A 22,353-nucleotide genomic window follows, 5' to 3' on the forward strand; every position below is an offset into this window, starting at 1 on the left:
AAGCAGATACTGATCCTGCTGATGGGTTAAGGACCTTCTACAGCCCCGTCCAGCTCTCCTAGAGTAACTCCCTGTCTCCGGAAATTTCCTCCATGCTCTTGAGATTGTGGTGGGAGACACAGCAAACCTTCTGGCAATGGCACGTATTGATATGCCATCCTGGAGGAGTTGGGACTGCCTGTGCAACTTCTATACAGTCCAGGAATATCGCCTCATGCTAGCAGTAGAGACACTGACCCTAGCCAAATGCAAAACTAGTGAAAAACAGTCAGAAAATATGAGTAGGGAAAAAAAAGGTTATTGGCCTCCACCTGTAAAACCATTCCTGTTTTGGGGGGGGGGTCATCTCATTGTTGCCCTTCTAGTGTACATGTCGTTAATTTCATTAACACCAAAGCATCTTAAACTGATTAACAACCCCCTCTGTTACCAAACTGACCAGATCAATATCCCAGGAGTTTATTCAACATGATGTTATACTCTGATTAAAAATTGTTCCTTTCATTTTTTTGAGCAGTGTATTTCTGTTCAAAGGAACTTTTTATAAGTTATTTATTTGTTAATAAATGGCCGCTATGGCCAATTTTTACTCCAAAAGAGTGTTGTCTGTTCATTTAGGTTTTTGGGGTAAGAGGGGTACAGAAGCAGGTATAGCAGTCTTGGAGGAAAGGGATTGACTGTTGTGCCCTAGTTATGAATATATGGGGTGGCAGGGGAGAGTCCTCCATCCATTGTTTTTTTTTATTTTTAGGAGAAAATACACTAACCCCCAGCTTTGGAGGTTAGATTGAGGTTAGGGTTACCTTTGGGGGTTATTTAGGTTAAGGGTTGTGTTAAGGGTTGTTCTAAAGTCAAGTGAGTCCATTTTGTAGTATAATTGCATGATTCAAAAAGCTAAACACAACTGTTTCCATCATAAGAGTAACTATGACATAGGCTTCTCATAATCTTTATAAGTTAAGGCCCGTACACACAACGTACACATACGAAAATCAGAAGTAAAATTTCGTCCGACGAACGATCTGACGATTTTCAGATCATTAGTATAGTGCTTTTTCGACAACCGATTACAAATTTTCGGACAACAAAAACTGGATGTGCAGGCTATAAAATTTTTATCGTACGTCAACACAACGTCCGATTTTCGTTTAATTAGTACAGTTTTCGTCCGAAAAAAAACGTAAGAACAAGACTATGCATGCTCAGAAATGAAAGAATACATACAAAACAATTCAACACATGACATCACTTCTGAAGTAGAATTCTGTCGTACGGAATTTTCGTATGAAAGTAACCTCTTCACTTTCGACATTAGACTAGCATGCAACAAAAAACGGACGAAAGATCGTCTGATAATCTGATCATGAGTACAAGGCTTAAGGGTGGATTATTTGCAGGGAGTAAGATGTGAATGAGAAAGGGGGGCAGCTGGAGGAAAGCTACTCACTTGGATCCATTGATATTTAATATTGCCTCTGTTGTTAATTAAATAACACAAAACTGTTTTTTCTGTCCATGAATCCTACTGAAGAACATTGTAAGTAGCCTCTACCTAGCCTCACCCAGTCTAAGTCCCAGTCTTTGATAACATAAAACAATTGTTACCCTCAGGTAAAAGTCTTGAGTTCTGCACATATATGAAACTCTTTACATACCCCGATAAACACAGTCCAATTCCTGGTTTATGCTTATCAGTTCTTTAACAATTTTTCTAGAAACTTGACACACCAACAACTTTTTATGCAGTGCATACCATCCTGTGTCAGTTTCTGGTAATTTCAAAGTTAATTATCTGCTAAAACAATGACTTTTCAGTTTCTATTCTGTCAAGAGATCCATTACCGTCCAAAGACAAATATGCAGGAAAAATGTGATTTTTATCATTCATGAAAAAGCTACTTTTGCAGCGGCAGGATCAGGTTTCCAAAAATGACTTGTAAAGGATTGGCTAATTTTGAAAGAATGCCCACTATTAGGCATTTGACTCTATTAAGAAGTACATGGAGGCAGAACAAAATGCCCTTATAATGGAGCGCTTTGTTTAACGTCTGTCATGTAATACAAATATGAAAGTTGCAATTAAAATAGTTTTAATATTTCCTTACCTAATACATTGTTATCAATAAATACTTTTTAATGGGAACCTGTAACCTGTGTAAAAATTGTTACTGTACACATGAGAATGTAAATATTAAGTTAAGGATTTTAATGTTATATCACTACAAAAGGAATACTTGAAAGTCTCTTTATGATGTATACCTGTTAAGCACAGCTAGTGTTGGACGAGCCGTCCGAACCAAGCATAAGTTCGGCCCGAACATCCCTGTTCGCCCTCTTGGCGAACACCCAAATTGGCAGGTTGCTCGGCGGGATATTCGCTTCTTCACAGTGCATTCTAAGCCCTGATTGGGCAAAGCTTTGCCCAATCAGGGCACAGTGAATAGCTGGTTGCTAAAGAGCAGACCGGGAAGCGGGCCGCAGCGTCCTTAACAACAGATAAGTCTTCAGCTATCAACGGACTTCCCCGCTGACAGCTGAATGAAAAAAACAAACATTGAGTCAAGACCCCACGCCAAGATTAAAAAAGAGAATGGACTGGGGTCCTCCTGAAATCCATATCAGACCCTTATCCGAGCATGCAGTCTGGCAGGCTAGGAAAGGTGGGGGGGGGGAGGAGTAAGTGCCACATGCCCTTAACATGGGGGTGGGGTGCTTCACAGCAGAGACCTCTGCCACCCTTGCCCAAAAGCACCTTGTCTCCACGTTCATGGGGACAAGGGCCTCTTCCCGACATCCCTGGGCGGTGGTTGTGGGGGTCAGCGTGCAGGAGCTTATCAGAATCTGGAAGCCCCCTTTGACATCACTGACCCAGCATGCAATGGTAAGTGACGTCACATGGGTGCGGTGCCACCAGGTGACATAGACAGGTGGCCCCGCCCCTGCCCTTTTTAGAAACTGTCAGATGACGGAGCAAGCAGACAACAGTTAGCCTTCATCACAAGCTGTTTTCTTTTTCCTTTTTTTCAGGTCTGGCGGTGGCTGTGGGCATCATGATTGACGATGGATCTACATTGGGGGGAATTGTCAAAAAACTGTGTGTGTGTGTTTATTTCTTTTTGACACTTTTTTGGTGAATGGGTAGTACCCCCGCCCCAAAGCATTGCCCCCCCCCCCATGTTGAGGGCATATGGCCTGGTATGGTTTAGGAAGGGGGTATGGTATGGATTTTGGTGGGACCTCATGCAGTTTTTTTTTTTAATTTTGGCGTGGAGTTCTTTTTTTTTTACATTTTTGTATTGCCAGCAATGGTATTGTATTGCGGGCATTTTAATTTTTTTTTTTCTTTAAACAAGTCAGTTTTGATGCAGCAGGTCTTTACATGGTACAGATGCGCAACTAAGGGGAACCCCTAGGCACTATATTTAAAAGAATTTTTCATTTTTATTGTTTCACTTTAGGCATTGTTAAAATTTACTGCTCCTGTAAAAACAATCTTTTTTGATCAAAATTTTTATTGCATTGATACATGTCCCCCAGGGCAGTACCTGGGCTCCCATGCCCTTTTTATGGCCAATTACTTGCATATAGGCCTTCAAAATGGGGACTTTTGATTTTCCAAGTTCGGGTCCTATAGAGTTTGCGGCTCAGCTCCAAACTTTTTACATGTTCGGGAGTTCTGGTGCGAGCCAAACTGGGGGGTGTTCGGCCCAACTAAGCACAGCATTTTGGAAACTGCTGACCCCCTGGCATATATTGCACTGAAGAATTATTAGTGAGATGCATTTTCTGGGCTTAAAAACAAATTTTAACTGTAACTCCAGTCAAAACAGATTTATTGTTTTAGATACAGTGGGGAAGAGTTAAAATCTCTGTTACGCTTTTATTGTTGTCTGTGACCCAAGCTTGTCCTGATGACTGATGTCCTCAGAACAGAAAGTGTTGAAAGGTCTAAAATGTTACAATGGCTGCCAGCGCACACAAATCAGGGATAAAATACGGGCCCGGGTGCACAGCAGAGAATGCAGTGCATATAAACCAAAAAAAGAGAGCGGCACTCACGGTTCTTGAAAGATGAACACACAATGACGGTTTTAATTGACGTTTCGATGAGGCACAAGCTCCTCCCAAGGAAGACGAGCTTGTGTGATTAGTGCCGCTCTCTTTTTTAGTATATATATATATATATATATATATATATATATATATATATATATATATATATATATATATATATATATATATATATATGTGTGTGTGTGTGCGCGTGTACTTGAGCTTTGGGGGGTAAAACCTAATGCAATAAGCTGTGCAGACCCATGCTTATCAAAAACATTTTCAACAAAGATGATTCTTCCACTGCCTTATATAAATTAGGACACCACAAATGTGTTTATGAATTAGGTAAGAGAAAGAAAGTAAGAAAAATGTAAAGTCAGTGGAAAATTTCTTTCAGGCCAACTTTGCAGCAACAACGAAATACCTTGTCTTGCACAGTGTCTGTCCAAAAGACTCGTCGTAACTGAAAATGAAAGTCCACTCCTACAGCGGTTCCCCGGTTCTGTGACTGCACTAAAGTTCGATAGCTGTTTCCGTGGATGTCACCGATTAGTAAATCCCGCCCATTGGAGAAAATTATCCAGGGCGCACCAGCTAGAACAGTAATAACATGTTATTTTAAAATATTTAGACCTCAATAGGATTTAAACTTTGATATTCTTTAACAAAGTTGAAAAAAAAACAAAAAGAAATGTTCTATAGCACGGGTCTTCAAACTAGTTCAAAGTTCAGGAACTACAATTCCCATCATGTCTAGTCATGTCTGTGAATGTCAGAGTTTTACAATGCCTCATGGGATGTGTAGTTCTGCAACAGCTGGAGGGCCGTAGTTTGAGGATCTCTGTCTATAGGTTCAAGTTGGTAAATTAATACATTTTATTTTTTTAGCAGTTAAAGTGTTTTATAAAGTCAAAACTTTTGTGTTTTTTTTTTTTTTTTTATTGGATAGAGTTTGGAAAGATTAGAATCCCTGTCCTGTTTTTTCATAGCTTTAAGTGGATATTTCCAACATTGATTCACTCACTGGCTCTGGCATTAGTAATCACATGAATTACTTCCAATGGTTACCAAGAATGTGACTCAAAGCATAAGAATCCAACAGGAGTGCCATACCATGGGGATGAGAGTCCAAAATGGTTTATTGGTTCCTAAGCTTCATCACACCACACAGCCAACTCATTTTGATCCCATTTAAATTCTGATTGTAAAAAAGTATTGGATGCTTGCGTGATCCTACTAAAATGCTAAATAAAACATTTTGGACTCCCTCACTTACTTGGCATAGAACTCCTGTTGTATTCTTATGCTTTGGATGCTATTGCTGTCTGTGTCCGGGAGGGGTAGGAAGAGTCCCCCTAATTGCACAGTGGCAGTAGTTAGCGCTTCCACCTAGCAGAACTAGGGTCGTCGGTTCGAATCCCAACCATGGCACTACCTGCCTGGAGTTTGCATGTTCTCCCTGTGCCTGTGTGGGTTTCCTCTGGTTCCTCCCACATTCCAAAGACATGCTGGTAGGTTAAATGGCTCCTCATAAATTTGCCCTGGTATGTGTATGTATACATGTGAGTTAGGGACATTCGATTTGTAAGCTCCTTGAGGGCAGAGACTGATGTGAATGTATAATACATATGTAAAGCGCTGTGTAAATTGAGAAATATAAGTACCTATAATAAATAAATAATTAATAAATATTTGTGATGATTGTTATGAGTACACAATATGAGGCGAAATTCTAATCTTTGAGTTGTCACCACAACAGTAAAGGAAGATCAGTCAAGGCCTTTTTTGAAGTCTGATCCGCAGACTAGCACTTGAGTTAAAGACACGCCGAAGGACCACTGACAAAACAGAGAGGTGAGCCATCAGGGGAGCCACATCCAAAGAGGCATTACAGATAAACTTCAGCCCCTGGACCAGCTGGTACGCCAGCTCAGCAAAGGCAGGGGGGAGCTGTTCACCCTCCAGGTCACGGTGTAAGATCTTAGCCCACTGCGAGGGAGATTTGTTCTCTCTATTAGAAATGGTGAGCACTGTCATGAGAACACAGAGTGAAAGAAAATTCATGGCAGAGAGGGGAAATCTTCCAGGGTACCAGTGACAACTGCCTATGAGAGAAATTTCCCTTCTCTTAATTGTATGTTCATAACGGGAAGTAAAGTAAAATCTCGATCATTCTGTTACTTGCTGTTTTGTGTATTTTGCATTTGATACCCAATAAAAAAAAAATTTGAAAAAAAAAAAAAAAGTAAAGTAAAATCTCTCCAATGGCATATAGACAGAAAGAAAAAAAATAAAATATGTCAGGGATCTTAACCAATTCCAACTCTATCCAAAACTAAAGAAAAAAAGTTTGGACTTTAGGAGCACCTCAAAATGTAGACATAAAAACCTGCGTGTTCCTATTATAAATGTCTGTCAACCCAGCTTTCTTTCCTGATGGATCAAATTTGACTTAATTTGCTAAATGATTGTTATTCAAACTCAATAAATGCAAAAGGTAAAAAAAAATCAATCAGGCATATGCAATTACAGCATTACTTCCATACACTTGTAGCAGTATTAATACCACAGAGAGGTTATTGTTATTACTTACCAGATGTGTTGGCCCTACAGTGCTTATTATGCTCCAAAATATACCCATCCACACAACTGCAGCGGTGACTGCCCATCCGGTCTTCACAAAGCTGATCACATATGCCCCATACTTGACAGTCATTAAAATCTAAATCAAATGAAACATCAACAAAGTATGTATTTTAAAATGAAAGGGTTCCCAAGTTAGGTGTGACTAGATACAGTAAATACAAACTATTAAACACATTTATAAAACAAGCCATGGTAATGAAAAAACATAAAATAATGAAAAAAAACATAAGCACTGGCTGTATGCCATGTAGTTGTAGAACGTGTAGATTCAGAGATATAGACAGCTTAAATAATATGCAAATATTGGCAAAACATGCAGTTTCCTGTAAAAGTCAAGCTGAAACCCATCTCCTTGTGTTCCCTGCCTCCAGGGCCATCTTACTGAATGGGCACGCTGGGCATTTGCCTGGGGGCCCCTCCTGCCCAGTGACCCAGCCCCAGCCAAGCATTAGTCCAGATTCCCGTGTGCATCCCGCCACTGAACTTAGCAAGTGGCAAGCGCCTGTCGGCCCTGTGCTGCTGTCAGGCCACTTGGGCCGTGGAGGGGGAGCCCACAACTGCAGGATTGCCTGTCTGCCTCCATGAGAACAGGCGCACACAGAACAGTTGAGTCTGACTCCCGTCCATGTGTGTGTTCACCGGACTTAGCCGTCGAACCTGGAAGCTGTCATTAGCCTGGCACTGCTGTACCAATAAATATTGCCTTATCGATAATTTGCATTTTTTTTTTCCCACAAAAGATTTTTTATTTGCATTTAATAAAAATCATTTAATAAAGATAATTTGCATTTTTATTCTTGTGGGGGATTGTATAGGCAGGGCCCCAGTGCAATGCATTGCCTGGGGCCCTTTAATGCTCTTAAGATGCCACTACCTGCCTCTTATAAGATGTAAGTATTGTGGACTGTTAGATGACAGATTGCTGGTTGTATGGCAGCAAGATTCACAGTAAATATTCTGTCTCCAAACAGCCCCATTCAAAGTGACCAGTAGAGTAGTGCTACAAGGAGCTAGGGGGAAGCAAAGAAGCAGCAAAATGAACGTCATCAATTATTTCCTACTTCAAAGGACCCTTTCACATGGGCGGACCGATCGGCTCCACCTGTCAGTTTTTCAAGCGGACCCAGTGGGACCCTCTAGTCCCCTCTATGAAGCGGCAGTTGTGAATGGATACCCGCCAACATCGGATCCTGTCCTGGGGATCCGTTTCCCATCCGTCTGGCAGGTCACATGAAAGTTAGGTATAAACTGACCGGTGAAATGGTTTTCAATTTTTTTTTATAAATAAATATGTGAAAAGTGTAGCGTGCATTTGTATTCAGCCCCCCAGAGAAAATACTTTGTAGAACCACCTTTTGCTGCAATTACAGCTGCAAGTGTGACATTTTTGCCCATTATTTTTTGCAAAATAGCTCAAGCTCTGTCAGATTGGATGGAGAACGTCTGTGAACAACAATTTTAAAGTCTTGTCACAGATTCTAAATTGGATTTAGATCTGGACAATCCAATCTGACAGAGCTTGAGATATTTTGCAAAGAATGTTCAAAATTTTCACTCTCTAGATGTGCAAAGCTGGTAGACACATACCCAAAAAGACTTGCAGCTGGTTCTATGTGAATACAAATGCATGCCACACTTTTCAGATATTTATTTGTAAAAAAATTTGAAAACCATTTATCATTTTCCTTCCACTTCACAATTATGTGCCACTTTGTGTTGGTCTATCACATAAAATCCCCCAAAAAATAAATGTATATCTTTGGTTGTAACATGACAAAATGTGGAAAATTTCAAGGGGTATGAATACTTTCTCAAGGCAACGTACCCCTTAAAATAAGCCCTAACAAACCTCTGCAACTGCTGGCACCGTGGACCAGTTCATCCTTAAAATAAAGTATGGGACCTCGTCATACAACACTTTGAAATGCCCCTCAACGGCAACCCACTTCTTACCACTCTACCTGCAGATCCTCCCGAGATGACTTTATCTCCCACCAGGTGTTTCTGCTCCACTTGATCCTATCCCACTGTTAGCCAATGGTATTCTCCCCCAACCCCCCCCCCCCCCCGCTGCAAGTTTGCCTCCCATCTATTTGTTTTCCCCTGTGGTTCAATTCTTTGGTGATGTGACAATTAGTTGTGTAATTGTACTGTGACAATGCTTTCAATTGCTTGTATATTTTGAAAATTTAAAATAAAATATGTTTAAAATAAATAAATAAAGTATAACTAAAGGCAAAACTTTTTTTTTTTAGTTTTGGATAGAGTGGAGAGGGATTAGAACACCTGTCAGTTTTTATTGCTGCCTGTGTCCCCATTAGGAGATTCACCCTCTCTATTTTTCCTGTTTACCATTATCACTGAAAATGTTGGGTTGCCCCCAGAAAAGTAGAAGAGGGGAAATCTTCCAATGGGGACACTAGTTCTGGTGACCTGGGGGTCCCCAAGGAATTCCCATAATTTGCATGGGTTTCTTCTCACTTCCTTTTTGGCTATGGGACAGGAAGTGAAGGGAAATCTCCACAATGGGACACAGATGGCGGAAAAAAAAAAATCTGACAGGGGTTATAACCCTCCCTTACTCTATCCAAAATGAAAAAAAAAAATTTGCCTATAGTTCTACTTTAACTGCAGAACCACTAAAGTCATTTAAGTCAAATCAGGCATTTAATGAGAAGGCTGGCGAGTTGCAGAGTCACTGCAAAAAGGGCAGAGCAGGTTGAGCTGAGCTGCTGAGAGGGCTAATTTGGAGGTCTTCAGTGTTTCTGCTGTGAACCCTGAAGAGGAATTATTATACAGTGGCTGCAGCTACAGTACATATGTCAGTGAGGCCTTTTAAAAAAAACCATTCACTGCCTTTTAAGAATACAGTATATAACTATTCAAATGTCTATATCCTGGCCACAGGTTCTCTTTAAGGTCACATAATGGACTTGGGAGCTGCCCTTTAGTGCCGGTTCACACATATGCGATGACAGAAATCGAATGTGATTGGGAGCGCACTGCACTGCAAATCTCATGCAATGTCTGTGAGATGCAAATTCAGCCATACAGATTGTATGGCTGAATTTGCATCGCATTCGGACACAACTTGCACAGGATCCTTTTTTGGGCCCGCACCAGAATCGGATCGCATGGTTGTTCACACCTATGTGATCTGATTCATGTCCGAACTGACAGTTCGCACTGCGATATGCAAACTGATCCGGGGGTGTCGTTAACGTTGTAGTGACACCCCCAGCGATTTGCATATGGCAGTGTGAACTGCCTGTGAGTTGAATGCGATTCGGGAACCCGCAGTGGATTCGTAGGGTTCCCGCATCGCATATATGTGAACCGGGACTGAATGTTCACAGCCTGTAAAAAAGAACAAAACATTGTGGTTTGTAATGCGAAGTACGGTTATACTGTATACTGCACCAACCCTAAATATACCGCAGCCAGCAACAACAAATGACAATTGGTGAAGACAATGGAAAAGCAAAAATTTGCAGCACTGTTAGATTGTGTTATAAAGTGCAATGGTGCTAATGCATATAAATATATGCTACCGAAAAAATAAAGTGCATAAACTGTGTGCAAAATGCTAAGTGCCTTATGGATTTTACAATAATAAAAATAATATAACCTAGCTACCCTGACGACTGAATTGAAGGACTGGTTCGGCTCCTCACCCACCACTAGTTGGGATCAGATTGAAACTACCCTAATACCCAAACTGTCCTTGCGAACCTGGTTACTCAGCGCCCCTCATAGTCCCAAAATTCCGTCGTCCTTCTCTCCCCCTATGGTGGCTTCGCTTGCTACATGGTGTAAACTCCTGCCCCTAACAAATACCTCCCCCAACATAACTCCACTACCAATTCCGTAGGAAACCATCGCCCTGTTGATCCCTGGCATTTCTCTCACAGACTGGACATCACACGGCATCCTGACGCTTCAGCATCTTTTTCAAGACAACATCCTGCGACCTTTTCCTTCCCTACAGCTAGACTACGGCCTCTCCCCCTCAACACTCTTTACCTATCTAAGGATTAAACACCTCCTTTCTACTCTTCCCTCTCCAATTTATGGCCTTCCATCCCGCCTTTGGAACTTCTTAAACTCTCCTGCCACCTCCTCAATGGGCACTTCGCTGATATACTCGATCCTGCAAGACAAGTCCACACTCTCCAAATCTCTCCCTCTCCTCCAATGGGAGGCGGACATCCACCACTCGTACACACCGGCCAATGGCAGACGGCACTCCGTCATGCCTACAAACACACCAAGTGCTCAGCACTTTGGGAACAAATGGTTAAGATTACCCTCCGTTGGCATCTCACGCCCTCCAAACTAGATACATTCTACAAATCCTCCTCTCCACTTTGCTGGAGACACTGCGGACACGTAGGTGACATATTCCATATCCTTTGGGATTGCCCATTTATACGCCGCTACTGGCTAGATGTGTTTGCCAAATTAGGGGAAATCATTAATCTTACCGTGGCGCCCTCTCTGGCCCTAGCCTTACTACATCTCACGATAGAGAAGTACCCTCCCGAATCTAGGCACATCATCACCCATGTACTCTTGGCAGCCAGGTTGTCTATCACCAGACACTGGAAAGGTTTACATCCCCCTAAAGTACAAGATGTCTTGGACATGGTGCACACTCACAGTTCATATGAGTTAATGTTTGCCTCCAGTACCAAAAATCCCTCTCCTCGTGGCAACCGTGGCTAACATGGCAGCGCTCGCTTACTAGCCCTGCTCTTCCTTGACACGTATATAGCCCTTGTGCGATGGCTACTGATACGTCCTATTCTCCATATGATGAACCCATGTTTCTTTGTTGCACTTTGGATTGTTACAGTTTACTGCTCCTTGTACCTGTTGAAGTTGTTAAATGTAACTGCTTGGAACAATGTATATGCACGACTTTCTTTATGGTATTGTATAAATTTCAATAAAAATTAATTGAAAGTAAGTATTATTGTTATTATTAGTATTAGTATAAGTAGTAGTCGTAGTAATAGTATTAGTATAAGTAGTAGTCGTAGTATTAGTAGTAGTATTAGTAGTAGTACTTTTATTATTGTACAAAACTATCCTCTGTTAAAAGCCAAAGCCATTTTCAATAAGACGGCAGCCAGTCAGTGATCTCTCCAGGCTGCAGCTGGATATAGCCCTTGTGAATTGAAATCCCATCCCAGCTTTAAACTTTATCTCCATGTTGATGCAATCAGCTATGTTCTGTTATAAATGGCATCAATGCTTCATCTTGTTGCTTTGAAGGTGGAACAAATGTCAATATTTGGTTACCATAGAAAGCTTTTTTCGGTTACAAGTCTCCTAAGGTAATGTTATATTTGGCCTGTATAAATCTGAGAAAGAGGAATCATCAAAGAGAGCAAAAAACGAGGTAATCTGGACCTCGCATGCTTCCTATTGCGGAGGAAAACACATCCACAATTCTACTATTTCACATCCTTAAAGGAAGGTTACAGCCTGAAAGCATTCCACCAGATAACACATTCCTGGGACAGATTTTACAAATGATGATGTGTGCCTTTCTACTCGGCCATTCTCGGTCTGCATAACCTGCTGATGTCATATCGCACATGCACATGCTGGAGGTCAGAGTACTACTCACACAAAGGGAGCATGCTTTGTGCCTGTGCATGGGCTGTGCAACGTACAGCAAAAGAGCACATTAATACAAACAGGCTGGATCAAGACATATCACCATGACTGAATGTGACCTCGTTCTCAGCAATTCATCCCCCCCATTATGAGTAAGGCAATAAAGCCAGCCCTCCTGTCCTGGGCCCAGGCTCCATCAGTTCAAAATGGGGGCCTGGGCACAGTGACAGCTGTACTGTCTTATTACCAACTCTTGAGGCTCCCCCTGCAGCTCTGCTGGCTTCTCTCCTCTCCCACCAGGAACCGCTGAGGGCACACGGGGATGTTTCAGAATTTGGCACAGGGTGTGTGCAGTAAATATGTCCCTTCCTAGATTGAACACAGTGAGTGATTGTCACCAATCACTCACTGTGTCCACTCATCACTGAAGCATAGTAGATTAGATTTACTATGCTTCCGTTTTGAATGAACATGGAACCTCAGAGTGCTTCCCATGAATTCACTGTCCAGTGCAGCTGAGACTGCAGAGAAAAGGACTGGGGAATCTCTGTTTAGACCCCTGATATTTAACTAAAGCCCCCCCCCCCCCCAAACAAGGCCGTTAAAAAAAAAAAAAAGTTAAAAAAAAAAAAAAGGAGGGGGTTCTGTCAGGTAAGCTGTAGGTGGCCCTGTGATTTCTAACAGCAGCCCTGATTGTGAGTAAACAATTTGCAGCATCAGGTATAGTGGGCCAATGCAAGTGCATATCAATGAGGATTTCAGCCTACAATCACTTGCAGGGTGTTCCATGTGCAGAGACTATGTGCAGCAATAAGTCAGCACAATCCGATGTGACGGCTCTTACACAGGAATCAATGTTGAATTGTTAAAGAGTAACTCCACTTTTGTTGAGAAATAAGTATTCCTCACTGGGTGAGCTACTGTATGTACATTGAAGGGATTTGAACAAACTTTGTTCCAGATTTCTTCCCTTTGTTATTCTGAAGAAATAGCTGTTTGCATATCTGTGTCCATGTGTTTAGTGAATCTGTATGGGATTGTTTTTATAATTATCATTATCACCTTATTATGTAATGAGGAAAGTGGCAGGGTCTGCATCCCTTTAGATACGATTTCCCTTTGGGAATATCTTACCAAAAACTGAAATGTTTTTTGCATGGGATTTTCAAATTCTGACTTTTATCTTAGTGCAGACTTCTTGTAAAATCAGTAAGCCAATCACACAAGCAGGAAATTACATTTCTGAGTGGGGGGGGGGGGGGGTCTGTACACCATTTTACTGAAAATTACAGTGATGCATATTAAAAAATATATTTTTAAATAACTCTCAATTAGAAGCTGACTTGTGTCGCAATTGTATATGATATTATTTTTTTTTATTTGCTATTTTTTTCCCACGAAAGTGGAATTACTCTTTAATAAAACCGATGTTCTGATATTTAAAAGCAAGATAAAGTTTTGAAAAAAAGTGTAGACTAAACCAAATTTTTTATCTTCCAAAAACAATCCATGCACATGAACTACTTAATTCGATGGGATTTAAAAGCAATGGAAGGTACTTTTTTTCAAAGAGCAGCTTCATTCACTTGTGCAAAAATTTAAAGTCAGCAGCTACAAAAACTGTAGCTGCCGAAATGTAATAAACAAACGCTCCCCTGTCCAAGGATCCAAGTGCCATCTTCACCTGAGCTAGTTCTTCACCAGTCTTCGGGCCCCTTGTCCCGGCTCTGACTCCTTACAGCTTTATAACCGACTTCCCACTGCGCATGCATGAGTCGCGCTGCGTGAATGGTCCCGCAGCATTCTGGGACCTGTGACGTGTCTCAGAAGGTTGCAGGCAGGGAGGGGGGAAGGAGAACTTCTGGTGGATCCGCTGCAGTGATTTGACCAGAAGTGGGAGCGGGTTCCTATTAAAACCAGGTCCTTGTTCCCCCTCCCAAAACAAAAGTTCTTCCAAATGAGGACGGGGAGGAGGAGGAAGAGTGGAACTTCCCCTTTTGTGTGAAGTTCTGCTTTAAGTTAAGAATACATACTTGAATACAAATCAGAGTTTAGTGTCACTTTAAATGAAATTTGGACCAGTAATTCCCATATTATAAATACCACAAATGACATGATTTTCAATAAAGAATGGTAAATCCAGACAATGACAGTGGTTAAAAAGACTTGTTCAGGTGAATGCATGGGCTAATCTAGCCAGTTGACAGGTTTTAGAAATGCAGCTAATTTATTTAATTGGTGTCTATTGGCAAAAAAACATAATTTGCTGCGTTATACACTCTGCATTCCCCATGTTCAGTTCAAACAAGTCCATTCCTGTTACTGATGCCAATGTCTTTGATGACTTCTAGGAAAAACATGGGATAAAGTTGCCACCTTCCATTGTGGCCCTCAACCTGCGTCCTGGTGCTCTATGCCCTGTGATAATAGCAGAGTGACTCAGTGGTCAGCACATCTGCCTTGCAGCAACAAGGTCCTCAATTCTCAAGGTCCTCAATTCTCAAGGTCCTCAATTCTCAAGGTCCTCAATTCTCAAGGTCCTCAATTCTCAAGGTCCTCAAGGTCCTCTAATTCCAAATCCAGCAGGACACCATACAAATGGAAGGTGAATGATCTTCCTGTGCTTGCATGGGTTTTCTCTAGTTTCCACACTCGAAAAAAACATGCTGGTAGGTTTATTGGCTCTTGTCTAAATTAGCCCTAGTACTGTATGTGTATTTAAGCATGTGAGATAGGGACCTTACATTGAAAACTCCTTGAGGGCAGGGACTGATGTGAATGTATAGTATGTAAAGCACTGCATAAAATTGACAGGACCATATAAAACCTGTAATAAATTAAAATAGTAATGTAGAATCTGCACGTCACCACTGCTTCCTCAGTGTCTACAGGTGCAGAGCTGTGAAATAGAGGGGCATAACAGCAATCTGTGGAACTTAATTTTATGGATGATGGGGTCCCACTTCAGCCAATCACTGGGCTCATATCCTCTGAACTGGCTTTCCATCAGTAATAGAAGGTACCAGAACAAGAGACAGTATGGAGGTTAGAAAGACCTTATAAAATACTGACACAGAGCTCAGACAACAAAGTGTTAGAGGGGAATCACTTATCACAGGGCATATGATTCCCTGTCCATTCTGTGTTTGGCTTTCTTGCATTGCCATTTGTACAATGCAGAATAAACCTATTTAAAAAAGATTTTCCATTTCTGAGTAACTGCTGCCTAAAGAATCCGGGACTTTTGGGAGTGTGTATCTGTAGGTCCACCTTCTGCGTTTAGGGCTCATTTACACTTGCAGTAGTGTTCACTGTCCCTCTGAAAAGCGATTCGCAGTTGCAGTAGTGTTCACTGTCCCTCTGAAAAGGAATCCACAGTGGATCCCTACTGTAGTAAAGAGTAATTGCTGCCTAAAGACACTAGAATCTGACGCCTCTGGGAGTGTCTATCTCTAGGTCCACCTGTTGTGTTTAGAGCTCATTTTCAGGATCAAATCAGTGGATTGCTTGTCAAAAGGCAGTTGACAGGCAGCCAGGAGGCAATATTCTGCCTTCCCATCTCACATTTTAATCCTTGAAAGATTGTGTCGCATTACTGCATCACTACTGCATCTGGTGGTTGCAGTGTGGCTCTGGTCACTTGAATGGGTTGTATTTGACAGCACTACTTCTTTTTCAAAGCAATATAAATTAAATTATTTAAACAGCAGTGAAGCAAAGCACTATGGCATGGCATGTGTACCACCCCATTTGACCACCATTTAAGGCTAAGGTGGTTGGCAGTAAACTCACAGCTCAAGCCCTTATTTTTAAGGCCCCCCCACTCATCTATCCTCCCTCCCCCCACACCCGAGCAACAAGTGTAAACAGGAGTTTAGTGGTTCCACCTGCCAATTCCCATATCAATACAGGACACAGTAAATACATAGGGGTCAGCATGGAGAAATGCTGAGTGCAACATGAGAAGTGATAGCAAACCTTGGCACCCCCAGATATTTGGAACTACATTTCCCATGATGACCATGCACTCTGCAGTGTAGTTGAGCATCATGGGAAATGTAGTTCCAAAACATCTGTGGTGCCCAGGTTCGCCATCACTGGACTAGGAGAGCGACACTCTTCTGGTCGTGTCAATTTATGAGCAGTCTTTAAGCAATGATTTTTCTTCATAATAGGTAAGTATTAGGTAAGAAATGATTTTCTTACTTACAGGGACATCTTAACAGTTTGATTTTAGCAACAGAGTTTCTTTAATAGTTTATTTTGCAATATAACCATTTTCTTTATGTATTTTCACAGGGGATGAAGTGACATTTCTACTCACCAACACAAGTCCTGCTGTCATTACTGCTGATTATATATCCTGCAGGGCAATAACAGGCTCCGCCAGAGGGAGATGCATGGCAGCGATGCTGACAGCTCAGAGCCGCACAATTACTTGTACCTAGATAAAATAATTAACAACAAAATTGTTTAATATTCCTCATCTGTCATATATCAGATGGCCTTTCACACCCTGGCCCAAGCTCAAAACTTCAGACACAGGCTAGAAAAATATTGCTACATTATGAAAAATATCTTTATTATGAGTTATAATAACTTAAAGTAACCCGTACATTTTGGCTGTCGGTCACTTACATGATCTCTGTAATACAAGGCTTACAGAGGGGGGTTATTTATAAAAAAAAATTCTATCCCTTGTTACAAAGATGTATGTATTTCCTATGCTCCTCAGATCCATCTAGTGCCCATAATGTGGCATTTTATTACTGCCCATAATTAAAAAAGATTCTTCAGAAAAGAAAAAAGCCTAAAGAACATTCAGATTTTCTCATTAAGCACAGGACGAATGTACATGCAGATCTGCTGGACAATTGGCTATGCAAACTTTTTTTGAATAGACTCCTAATTATTCCCCCACTTCTGGTAGTATAAAAAACATCTACACTTCACCATCTACACTATTACACTACACCATCTACACTGCCCAGCTTTTGGCTGTGGCGGTCAGTACCCAGGCATGATTTACCTTTTAATTTTATTTTCAGCTGCTTTAGATAGCATATGCACAAGATGGGGAAGAATCGGGAGACATATAGAAATAACTTAATATAAAGGTACAGATATCTATTAGAACTGACTATTTAGATTCTCACATATATATGGCATCTTGGGCAAGGAATGTTCTGTGCAGAATTCTACTTACTACAGTTCCATCCAGCCGTGGCATTATTTTCATCTTCTCCAAAGCGGCAGTTCATTGTCCCATCACAAACTTTATCTATAGGAATGCATTGACCAGACAAAGAACACGACCACTCCCCTGGGCCACATTCTCTCAGACCACTCTCTAGGGAGACAAATTAGGGAAATCGAGTTTTAAACAATATTTTTTAAATGGTTTTTATTCGTTTTTTTTTTGGTTTGCACAGTTACAGATCCACATATATTATTTTGCATCAAGTTTGCAGTTGTATGGTATGCATTAAGTAGGCCTTGCACTTTAGGCAAGGTCCATTTACTCAATGTGTACCCCCTTCCCCTTCTTTAGACGTTGCATAAGAATGCAAAAAAGTTAGATAGTTCACCCCTCTTTCTCTGAATTCCATAGAGCAAGATGCAAGGTCTTTCTCCTTGCCGATAATACGCCCCTCTTTCCCCCAATTCCATAGAGCAGGTTGTGAGGTCTTTCTCCTGCCGATAATACACCCCTCTTTCCTTACATTCCATAGAGCAAGATGTGAGGTCTTTCTCCTGGCGATAATACACCCCTCTTTCCCTGAATTCCATAGAGCAAGATGTGAGCTCTTTCTCCTGCGGATAATACACCCCTCTTTCCCCAAATTCCATAGAGCAAGATGTGAGGTCTTTCTCCTGCTGATAATACACCCCTCTTTCCCTGAATTCCATAGAGCAAGATGTGAGGTCTTTCTCCTGGCGATAATACACCCCTCTTTCCCTAAATTCCATAGAGCAGGATGTGAGCTCTTTCTCCTGCCGATAATACACCCCTCTTTCCCCAAATTCCATAGAGCAAGATGTGAGGTCTTTCTCCTGCTGATAATACACCCCTCTTTCCCTGAATTCCATAGAGCAGGTTGTGAGGTCTTTCTCCTGCTGATAATACACCCCTCTTTCCCTAAATTCCATAGAGCAGGATGTGAGGTCATTCTCCTGCCGATAATACACCCCTCTTTCCCCAAATTCCATAGAGCAGGATGTGAGGTCTTTCTCCTGGCGATAATACACCCCTCTTTCCCTAAATTCCATAGAGCAGGATGTGAGGTCATTCTCCTGCTGATAATACACCCCTCTTTCCCTGAATTCCATAGAGCAAGATGTGAGGTCTTTCTCCTGGCGATAATACACCCCTCTTTCCCTAAATTCCATAGAGCAGGATGTGAGCTCTTTCTCCTGCCGATAATACACCCCTCTTTCCCCAAATTCCATAGAGCAAGATGTGAGGTCTTTCTCCTGCTGATAATACACCCCTCTTTCCCTAAATTCCATAGAGCAGGATGTGAGGTCATTCTCCTGCCGATAATACACCCCTCTTTCCCCAAATTCCATAGAGCAGGATGTGAGCTCTTTCTCCTGCCGATAATACACCCCTCTTTCCCTGAATTCCATAGAGCAGGATGTGAGGTCTTTCTCCTGCCGATAATACACCCCTCTTTCCCCAAATTCCATAGAGCAAGATGTGAGGTCTTTCTCCTGCCAATAATACACCCCTCTTTCCCTGAATTCCATAGAGCAGGATGTGAGGTCTTTCTCCTGCCATCAAGTTTGCAGTTGTATGTATTAGGCAGTCCTTGCGTTTTAGACAAGGTCCATTTACTGAATGTAGATCCCCTTCCCCTTCTTTAGATGTTGCATAATGCAAAAATGTTAGATAGTTCACCCCTCTTTCTCTGAATTCCATAGAGCAAGGTGAGGTCATTCTCCTGCAGACAAGATTCCTGGGAATGCTTCGGAGCCCAAATCTCCCAAGAATACTCTGAACTCCAATGCAGCATCATCAAGCAAGATCTGGGCTACAAAAAATTCTCCAAGACCTGACCAGAAGGAGGATGACGTCACCCTTGCCTTGGCACTGCAGGAAAAGGCAGAAAAAAAAAAAAAGCATGTTATCTTCTCCGATCACAGTTTTTTTTGGCACTTTTATCCAACATTTTAGGGAGGGGACCACCTTGAATGAGTGGACTTTGTCACTGAAGTGCAAGGTCTGCATATCATGATGAAGTCATTGTATAACAATGTTTTTAAATGTGATTACATTTTCAGAGTAAATTATTTGATTTAAGGTTACTCATTCTTTTGCTTATACTAAGGTTTTTTTTGATATATGCTTAGTTGGTTTGCTTTAGATTTTGACTATATACAACACTTCTGTTAGACGTGTCACAAAATGTAAAAAAACACAGTGAAAGTGGAAATCAAAAGTGTCTACCATGTTTATGGACTGACTTTTCATGGCCAGATTTAGCATTTTCTTCACCCATCATTTTGATACATGAGCTACATTAAACATTTCATACCACATCCACTCTCATCGGCATTGTCATCACAGTCGTCATCCCCATCACAAAGCCAGCTCTGATGTATACAACGACCGTTGGGGCAGGTGAAGTAATCGCCTTTACATGTTGGGTAAGCTGAAGAGCACAGCAAAAAAAAGACACACATGGAATCAGACACATAAGTGTATAGAGCTAAAGGTACCCATTATGCAGCATCTAGTAGCAACCAAGCAGGTTTTCACTTGGAGAATAATAATGGATAATTGCACACCACTAAATGCCAATTTCTTTATTCCATCAATATAAAAGGTAAAAACACATGCACCACAATAATGCATTAGCCTTTGATATTGATGCAATGAAGAAGTTGGCATTTGCCGTTATCCATTACGATTGTCTCACAGTACTGCTGGATCGGCACCTGGTTCACTTTGGGTCCAACTGGCTGTGGACCAACCTGATGTAAAAAACAAAAAAAGGAGCTTGCTATGGGGGCACATGGTGGAAAGGAGGACCAGACAGCGCAGGCGGGGGACTCCAGATGAGGAGGTAAGGAACTATACTCATTTATTGTATTATTGCAAGAAAAAAATAAAGCTTTACAACCACTTTTAAGATTACTAGACCTGAAATAAAGCAGAGAGAAGCAAAAATGAACATTACTGCAATTTCTTTCATCACTGCCATCGCCGCAGTCATCGTCATGGTCACAGATGAAATCCCGAGGGATACAGTCTCCATTTGCACACTGGAACTGAGAGTTCAGACACCTCTTGGCTGTGAAGAAATGACAGTCTGTGAGTAAGAAGTCCACCGACACAGCAGATTGACCCCCCTCCTTCCTTTGATATCATTGTATAACACATTTTGATAAATACTCATAATGTTCAGAAAATTCTTGCACTTTAGTTCCTACATGTCAAACTTACAAGTGCATACAGAAAAAAACTACGCTCAATAAAAGTTAGCATTTTCCACCCATTTCATTAAGTTTTAGTATGGGAAAATTGTTCTTCCTATAGATTTCTATTTAAAATTTATATTTACAGAGTTACTTATCGCAATATGAAAGGCGTTAAGGCTGAATTCCAGAACTAACAACTTGGAGGTGAACTTTTTAATATGTAAAAAAGGACTTTTTATTTTGTTTCCCCAGCCTTGATATCCAGGTACCCCATTAGAGAGTAAAGCCAGGTCCTGGACCTCTGTGAAAGTTAAAGCGTCCCTGTCACCAACCTAAAGAATTGCAGCACAGAATTTTTTTTTAACCAACTGTCTTCAGTTACTTCAGTCATAGAAACTTTCCTAGCACAGGCTGCTTCCTCCATGCATGTCATAGCCCTCTCCTCTTCTGGGAGTGGCGGATTACTCTCTGTGCTGGCCCAGCTCTTCCAACTTCTCTTCACTTCCCTACATAACTGTTTATGTAGAGGTCAGGAGAGGAGGGAAGGGGAGTGCAACTTTGTCCTACTTGAGTGACAGCTTTACGTCTGCTGGGGTTGCTGACATTACTTTAAGCTTGAAGCGGCCGGCAGCAATTTAAGGGCTTTTGGAAGTCAACACAAAAGAAGCTTTTATGGGTAAACAATATACATAAAATAGGTTAAATACACCTAAAAGCTTATGGGAAGATTTCTGTTGAAATGAATGGTCTGGCAACAGAATCAAGCCTGGCCCACCACAATCTGTGACAAGACATTAAGGTGGCAGCAGAACACTTATAAGGTCATACCTCTGCTCTCTCCTTCTGTAAACATGTTCCCTGTGTTAGACAGACAACACTATTCAAACCAAAGCCTGCTGACCCTCCCTCCCCCAGTCTGGGTAAATGGGATTTCAGTTCAATATTAAAGTGGAACTTCACTTCATCTATCAACATTGACTATTTTTAGGCTGGGTTCACACTGCCGTACGGAGTGACTTACAGCAGGGGTCCAGTGCGTCGCTGTTCACCGTTTGGCTGAATTCTGACCTGAAACTGACTCACAGGACACACAGGACTCCTGTACAACTTGCACTGGAGCCGCTCTGGAGATATGTGAACCCTCTCCATAGAGAGCCGGTTACAATCTCCTGACATGCGAATTGGATGCGGGGAAACCCACATCAAATTCGCAATAGTGTGAACCCTGCCTTAATCCTTATATTGCTGGCATTAGCAAATCGATAAGAAAGTATATCATATTTACTTGTTTTAAACTTTTTTTTTTACATTTCTTTAGTTACTTCCTAATTTCTTGCCAAGGCAAATGTTGTCATACATCCCAGGAGCATTCAGGAGGGGAGAGGAGGAGGAGGGGTTTTCTCATCTAAGCATATTCTCCTGCATGCATGCTTGAGCTTAGAGCAGATCAATCTCAAGAAGTAAAGGCTGCATGAATCATCTGCCCTTACTCAAGATGGCCACAGCCAGAAATGCTAGGGGATGTTTTTTAAGGTTACTTCTCAACAAAATAAAGCATGGAGACATGGATGGATGGGAGAGTTTGCTTTGAATATTAGAAAT

General features: G+C 41.5%; 1 protein-coding gene across 1 annotated transcript in view; it reads right to left on the minus strand.

Annotated features, from left to right (window-relative positions):
- Positions 1 to 22,353, minus strand: part of LRP2 (LDL receptor related protein 2) — a 369,604-nt gene that overhangs the window by 240,411 nt on the left and 106,840 nt on the right. Inside the window, exons 6-11 of the mRNA XM_082260064.1 lie at positions 20,511 to 20,624; positions 19,866 to 19,982; positions 17,534 to 17,677; positions 16,652 to 16,771; positions 6,650 to 6,778; positions 4,481 to 4,650 (exon numbers count right to left, since the gene is read on the minus strand). Coding sequence (XP_082116190.1) covers positions 4,481 to 4,650; positions 6,650 to 6,778; positions 16,652 to 16,771; positions 17,534 to 17,677; positions 19,866 to 19,982; positions 20,511 to 20,624 — 794 coding nt within the window. The remainder of the gene's footprint in view (positions 1 to 4,480; positions 4,651 to 6,649; positions 6,779 to 16,651; positions 16,772 to 17,533; positions 17,678 to 19,865; positions 19,983 to 20,510; positions 20,625 to 22,353) is intronic.

This window comes from Pelophylax lessonae, assembly GCF_965119305.1.
Source record: "Pelophylax lessonae genome assembly, chromosome: 6".
Taxonomy (NCBI): Eukaryota; Metazoa; Chordata; class Amphibia; order Anura; family Ranidae; genus Pelophylax; species Pelophylax lessonae.